The sequence below is a fragment of the Phacochoerus africanus genome, chromosome 13 (genome assembly GCF_016906955.1).
Source record: "Phacochoerus africanus isolate WHEZ1 chromosome 13, ROS_Pafr_v1, whole genome shotgun sequence".
NCBI lineage: Eukaryota > Metazoa > Chordata > Mammalia > Artiodactyla > Suidae > Phacochoerus > Phacochoerus africanus.
This window is the reverse complement of record NC_062556.1, coordinates 3126178-3133584: the sequence shown is the minus strand read 5'-3', so window position 1 is coordinate 3133584 and position 7407 is coordinate 3126178. Positions and strand designations below refer to the sequence as shown.

General features: G+C 56.5%; 1 protein-coding gene across 1 annotated transcript; it reads left to right on the top strand.

Annotated features, from left to right (window-relative positions):
- Positions 1–2706: 2706 nt before the first annotated feature.
- Positions 2707–5160, top strand: AMER2 (APC membrane recruitment protein 2). Its single transcript, XM_047756455.1, has one exon. It carries the CDS (start codon positions 2771–2773, stop codon positions 4691–4693), a length of 1923 nt encoding a protein of 640 aa, XP_047612411.1. The 5' UTR covers positions 2707–2770; the 3' UTR covers positions 4694–5160.
- Positions 5161–7407: the final 2247 nt, after the last annotated feature.

Sequence of the window (7407 nt, the reverse complement as noted above, 5' to 3'; positions counted from 1 at the left end):
TCCACTCAAATTTTCTGAAGTTCACTCTAAATTGGGGCAGTGTGGAGCGGTAGCAGGTTAGAGGAGAAAGAATGAAAGAAGAGTTTCCATCGTGGCGCAGTGGTTAATGAATCCGACTAGGAACCATGACGTGGCGGGTTTGGTCCCTGCCCTTGCTCAGTGGGTTAATGATCCGGCGTCGCCATGAGCTGTGGTGTAGGTTGCAGACGTGGCTCAGATCCTGTGTTGCTGTGGCTCTGGTGTAGGCTGGTGGCTACAGCTCCAATCGACCCCTAGCCTGGGAACCTCCATATGCCTTGGATGCGGCCGTAGAAAAGGCAAAAAGACAAAAAAAAAAAAGAATGAAAGAAGAAACCATATCCCCAGAGGAGGGTGCTTCTGGTAAAGTGATTCTCACTGTTTCCATCTGTCTTTTGGGGGAAAAGTCACCATTTTGTGTAGTCTTCGAGTTCCCCACACCTCACAGTGAAGAGCAGTCGAAGGCATGAGTAAGCCTTTGTCGTGGTTCACGACATTGGCCTTGACTTCAGTCTGCCACCCAACAGCTTGACCGGAACCTGACCATCAGCCCCCACTGTGGCTCTTGCGCCCTGGGGAGGGAAGGGGTGTCCCCACCTGTCTGATCCTTCACGTGAGGTCCTGGTAAGCCGGCCTCCCTGTTTCCACTCTGCTGGTCCCCATAACAAGGCCCTTGAGCTGGGGACGTCTGAGGGCCTCGCTGACACCGAGGCTTCTGCAGCTCACCTTTCCCGAGGCCTTTGGATGGGTACTCGGGTCCTTCCAGCTCGGGGCCTCCAGGGCACCTGCCCCAGACTGAAGGCTGCTCTCTCTCTGCATGAGGGTCCAGGTCCCAAGGGAAGGATACCCATCCCAAGTCCTGGCCACTTCTCCCTGGAGGCCCAGTAAGGGAGGCTCATATGAGGCTGCTCTGAGAGGTCGGAGCTCCCCAGTGGGGAGGCAGGATTGCGTCTCCCAGCGCCCAGGCTCAGGAATGGGGAAGGGAAGTGTTTATAGACTGCTTCGTTCCCCCGATCGCAGGCGTGAACTCGTTCAGACCCACACAGTCAGGCAGTAACCCACGTAGGGAAGCGCATGTGTGATGTGGGTAAAAGAATGGAAGTTGGTGAAGAACTAACCAAGGAGCTTCTCCTTATTGTTCTTCACCCCTGTTCTCGCCCCCATGGCCGATGACCCCGACTCATCGGAGCACAGCGTCAGCTAGAAATGGGAGCAGCAGGTCTGGCCTCAGTGCTCCACCTGTCCCACCAGAGACGCTCGCTAACAGTGGCAGGGAGCAGACAGGCTTTAAAGGAAAAGCTCTCCTGAATCTAAACTCTGATGGCTTGGTTACACAAAGCAGCGTCCTTGATCAAAACCCACAGAAAAGGGCAACTCTGCAAATCATAGCCCCAAGGCCTGGGTCCACACCCACTGCGCTACCCGGACAGTGTAAAGTGGGCGATATGTTTTAGTAAAACTCCAGCTTCAGCCCACAGGGGACTAGGGTTCCTGAGGCTTCTGGGCAGCCCATAAAAAACAAAGCTCGAGATGATCGGGGCAAGACTGATATTTGTATCTATGTAAATGTCAGGTATTATCAAATTAGATTTAATGAACAATAAATTCTATTACATATGTATTACATAATCTTATTCAATAATACTAAACCTGTATCAGTAGGCGGGCACACTCCAAATCTCCTTTTTTTTTTTTTTGGCCGATTAGCCCCAGCCACGATCATAAATTTAGGAATCAAGGTTATGATATTTGTACTCACTTTCATAGTCAGAACACAGAAAAGATGCCCAGATCGGGCTCTCCCCCAGACCAAGTAGCTACAGAGATATCCTGGGGACTCAGGGACCCGGCCAGGCGCTCCTTTGTCCCATGGGCGGGGGCCCTGCGAGATGGTAAATGGGGGTATGTGTCAGCAGCAGGAGTAAGGCCTGTGTCCTGCGGGTTGGAGAAGGCAGGGCAGACCCTGAACTCCAAGGATCACCCTCCATCCTCAGCTCAGGCCACTGCAACCAAATGCAGGCTGGGAGGTGGCTTCTGTGACCTCAGCCCCAGGAGCTAGAATCTGGGATAAAAGCCAAGGCTGTCCCAAAGGACCGGACAACTTCCACCCCACGGAACTTGCACTTTCACTGCAGAGAGCTGCCGATTGGCATCGGACTGTTGGCCGATGCTTTTGCAGCAAGAATCAGAGCCGCAGTCATAGGGATTCCACATCCACCTGGAGGCTGCGCTCAGCCCTGGACAAGACCGATGTAAGCAGACACCCTCCGTGCCGGCCGGGCTTGGTACCCAAATGGAAAACACGGACATGAAGGGCGTGGGAAAGGCATGAAGACTCATGGAGTCCGGGGTGGGCGTTGAGGGAAATCAGCGGCTCGTGCTGGGCTGCGTTTCTTTGTCCGTTTGGGAGCATTTTGTGATCCACGATTGGGCTTCTGGAAAGAGCAAGGCAGGAGGAGGATCGGAAGGTGGGTGAGGCTGGATGGAATCTGCCTTCCAAGATTACGGCTCTAATTTCTGCAGTCAGCTCGAGGCTCTGCTGCCTGCTCTCGCCACAGAAAAGCTGCTGCACAAAGCCGCGTCGGCCGCGAAGTGGGTTAGGGCGTTATATAAGCCCCGGCAGGAGGGGAGCCGGCCTTTTAGGCGCGCTCCTTGCGCAGCGGCGGCGGCGGCGCGGCTCGGGTTGATTTAGAGCGCGGGTGACAGTGGCCTGGCGCGGGCCGCGCTGACGACAGGCTGCTCCGCGGTTTCCATGGAGACGGGCGGGCGCGGCGCGGCTGTCAGCGGCGGGCGCGCGGCCGCGGGGGGCTGCAGGAGGAAGGCGCGGGCCGCGGCCGGGACCCTCGCGGCAGACATGGACTTGCATTGTGATCGCGCCGCCGAGCCGCCGGCCGCCGAGCCGCCGTCGGGGAAGATTAATAAGGCCGCCTTCAAACTGTTCAAGAAGAGGAAGCCGGGTGGCACGATGCCCAGCATCTTCGGGGTCAAAAACAAAGGGGACGGGAAGGGCGCGGGGCTGGTGCGGAGCCGGACGCACGACGGGCTGGCCGAGGCGCTGGTGCTGGAGGGCGGCCGCCGCGAGGAGCCGCGCGCGGGCAGCGGGGACGGGGCGCGGCCGGGCCCCGCGGCCCCCCGGGCGGCCCCGGGCGGCGCGGGCTCGGCCGCCGGCGCCTCGGTGGCCAAGTCGCACAGCTTCTTCTCGCTCCTGCGGAAGAACGGGCGGCCGGAGAGCGGCAGGGCGGAGCAGGCCGACGCGGGCCCGGCCGCCGGCAGACAAAAGCGGGGGCTGCGGGGGCTCCTCGGCGGCGTGCGCTGGCGCAGGAAGGACCGGCGGCCCAAGGATGCTGCGCCGGCGGGGCGCGCGGGGGCCCCGGGCGAGCTGGCGCGGCCGGGCTCGCTCACCGCCAGCCTGGAGTGCGTCAAGGAGGAGGCGCCCGCGGCCGCGCGCGAGCCGCACCGCCCCGGCGCCGATGCCCGGCCGGAGCCAGCAGGTGAGCCCGCGGCGGGGGAGCCGGAGCCGGCGCCGGCCTGCGCCCCGGGAGAGGGCGCCGCGGGGCCCGGGCGCGCCGAGCGGCCCCGCGCGGCCCCGGAGCCGCGCGCCGGGGAGGGCCGGCCGGCCGAGGACGCCGCCGGGCCCGGGGCCGCGCCGGCCGAGACTGCCCAGCCGGCCGACTCCGAAGGCGGCCGCGCGCCCGCCGCCCCCGACCCTTCCTCGGTCGATCCGCCCTCCGACCCATCGGCCGATCGTATTTGTCTGATGTTTTCTGACGTGACTTCACTGAAAAGCTTTGACTCTCTTACAGGCTGCGGAGATATTATCGCAGACCCCGAGGACGAGGCAGGGCCCAGCTGTGCCAAGCATGCCCCCGGGCCGGGCCAGCCGGGCCCCGCCAAAAAGCCCCCCGGCGTGGTGGCCTACCAGGGAGGCGGGGAGGAGATGGCGAGCCCGGCCGAGGCGGACGACTCCTACGTGCAGGAGTTCTGGGACATGCTCTCCCAGACCGAGGACCAGGGACAGGGGCCCCAGGAGGGAGCGGCCACGGCGGCGGCGGCGGCGGCGGCGGCGCCGGAAGCGCAGGTGCCACCCGAGACCCCCAAAGACGCCAGGTGTGCGGAGGGGGCCAAGGAGGCGTCCTCGGTCAAGCGCAGGAGGGTCCAGCGGATCCCCGCCGAGCTCCAGCCGAAGGAGGAGCCCAAGCAGCCGGACAAGGAGCCGCAGGAAGGCGTCCCCAACAGCGACGAGGGCTACTGGGACTCCACCACCCCCGGGCCCGAGGAGGACGGCGCGAGGAAGGTGGGCCTCCCCCGGGACAGCGACAGCGGCGACGCGCTCTACGACCTCTACGCCGAGCCCGATGGAAGCCCCGCGGCCCTGCCCGCCGGCGAGGAGACGTCCTGCTTGTCCCGGTTGAAGCCGGTGTCCCCGGCCACCGTCACCTGTCCCCTGCGGACGCCGGGAAGCTTGCTGAAGGACTCCAAGATCCCTATCAGCGTCAAGCACCTCGCGAACCTTCCATCCAGCCACCCGGTGGTGCACCAGCAGCCAGCCCGGAGCGAGCTGCCCAGAACAAAAATCCCGGTGTCCAAAGTGCTGGTCCGGCGGGTCAGCAGCCGGGGCTTGGCGGGCACCACCCTCCGGGCCGCGGCGTGCCACGACAGTGCCAAAAAGTTGTGAGGCCTCCGAGGCCGAGGTGGAGGGGCCGCAGGTCAAGGAATACAACTCCCCCCCTGGAAACCACTGCAGCAAAGGTTGCTTCCCCTAAAGGAAAGGCCTTTCCCACCGGCCCTGCTCGGGAGCCTGGACCTTGGAGGGCTTTGTGCGGCCGGCCGGGCAGGAGTCAGCGGACAGGGCACACCGCACACAGGGCTTCCCCCTCCAGATCCGTCCCCGAGAATTAATTTCAAGCACTTTTTTTCTTTTTTACCTTTTAAAAAATGTTTCTTCCTGCTTGTTTTCCTTAATGCACTGAACTGTCGGAAGTCATCTTCACTGGCCTTTGCAGAAAGCAGGACTGCACCAAACCTATAAGGAAGCCTCATGCCATGATATTGGGCTGCGCCAGGGTCCAGCCGCCTGCAGGAGATACCGGGAGAACCAGGGGAGCCCTCCTCTTCCTGACACTTTCCTTCTTTTCCTTTCCCAGAAAAAAAAAAAAAAAAAAAAAAGACCCTTTGCTGTATCACTGTGTGGCAACATCGACGAAGCTGAAAGAGCCAGGTAAATACCTGATGGACACCACTGATGGGCAGAAAACCTGCTTCTTTTCAGTTGCTGGGTATGCGAAGCGGTGCGTCTCTGCCACGAGGACGGTCAAGCAGAGTTGGGTTGGGTGGGTTGATTTTGATCATTTGTTTAGGGAGAAATAAAAAGCTCCGTAGAGCAGGTTTTTTCCTTTTTTTTTTTTTTTTTTCCCCACCGTGCAGACATCTGGATCAGGGAAAGATTTCACTAAATGCCAACAGACAGTGTTGTAGCAGTTCTTAACTGTAACCTTTCCATGTGTAGATACGCATCTTTTGCAGATTCTCCAGCTGTTAACATTTTATAATCTGTCCGTAACCTCCAGGTTAAAATCTGGTTTTATAGCTAGACATGGTAACTGTCCCCCAACCACCAATGTTCTCTTATGTACTGTACACTGAAGCAATTCTGGTTTCGTTTTATATGGGTTCTCCGGCTTTCAAGCAAGACAAAATAATCTATTGTGTTGCTGTCCCCAAGGAATGGTCCTGCCTAGTCTTGGCTAAGAGTCTGTTTCTCACCCCAGACCCTGGCTGTCAGAGATTTTTTTTACCTTGGTTATAAAAATGTGGAGTTCAACCAATCCTCAGTATGGGGAGGCCCAAGCAAAGAACACCTAAAGAAAAATAATAGAAAATGTTGTTTTTCATGTCATTTGACCGATGCTTTATAGACATAGGACCGAGACACGTGTGTTCAGAATGACACTGGGAAGCTTATGCATCACGAACACTTTGTGCCAAGATGATTTTTGAGAAGTGGTTAACGTACCTGTGTGTTTTCTCTTATTTTAGATGAAACGGTTATTTCAGAAAGGGTCACCATTTGCCTCAATAGTTTGAAGGATAAACTGGAGCAGTTCCTAGAATGCTTGATGGTCTGAGGCTGATAGAATATCCTCTTTGCAAAATGCACTTCAATGTATTTCATCAAAAGAGCCGAGCTTTGACTAGGAGGTGACTCATGGTGTCAGGATATTTCCCAGGGACATGCCCACTTCTGTGTAACTCTCATTTTCCAGAGAGCTTCCCTAAGAAGTGAGCCGAGAATATATGCTTTGAAGGTTTGTTTCCTGTTTTATAAAGGAAAGAATAAGGCAAGTTAAGCTTATGAAAACCTATGTTAATAATATGAAGGACGTAATGAAATACACAGACAGCAAAGGAAGCCAAATCTGAGCCAAGAGCACAAGCAGGTCCTTCCCCCTTTTACATTTGCAGCGATGCAGCTAGAAGCGGGTGCCGGTAGAGACCTGCTGAATTTCTTTATTAGTGAGAGCACTGGCGTTTATGGCGTGAGGTCAGACCCTTGATGTTATTTCAAAGGAGCGTTTTAATATTTAATTTCCTTATGTCTATAGATGAGGTCTTATAGGCAGACATAGCCTTAAGTACTCTGAGCACACCACCAGGAATCATAAAGCAGCTCTCTCACACACACGCGCGTGCGTGCGCGCACACACACACACACACACACACACGTGCTCATGCACTCAGCTGTGCACCACTCACAGACAAAGGCGTTCACCCTAAACTTGGAGATGTTTTAGAAAGGAGTTGTGTCTTGAGAAAGGGAATGAGATTGGATTCAACACTGAGAGTCCTACTCAGATCCCAAAGATGCTCGTTTCCCCTCAGCGAATGGGAAGGACGTACATTTTAGCCCCTCGCGGTAAAACAAAGGATCTTTATTTTCTTCTTGTGCATTTTCGTGCAGGGGTTGATAATTCCTCTGCATGAAGCCACGCCCAAGTCATGTGTGTTCATGTGTTCAACTGCACAGAGGTGGCAGGAGGCCCTGCAGGGCTGATGAGAATATTGAGAGAGCAAAGGCGACTTACTTATCTCTTTTATGGGCAGCGGAACAGACTGTTTGGGCTTTCACCGTTTGGGGACTTGCTTCTGCCTTTATCCCACTGCGCTGCGTCTTCTTTTTCTAAGTAAAGGAAACTATCGGCCAAGTTTACCTTAAGTTCCCCTTGCCTGTCAAATCAACCAACCAGTTAGACAAGATTTTAACGATTTTCTTTTTTTGGTTCTTTTTCCATATATATATATTTTTTTTTTTTTTTCTTACTCTCTAGCTTTAAGAATCCCACCTGCACCACTCACATGGTGGATTCAGGCCGTGAATTCAACAGCCTCCAT

Excerpts from the sequence above, each read along its gene's own strand:
- AMER2 (XM_047756455.1), top strand. The coding sequence starts at position 2,771 with ATGGAGACGGGCGGGCGCGGCGCGGCTGTCAGCGGCGGGCGCGCGGCC.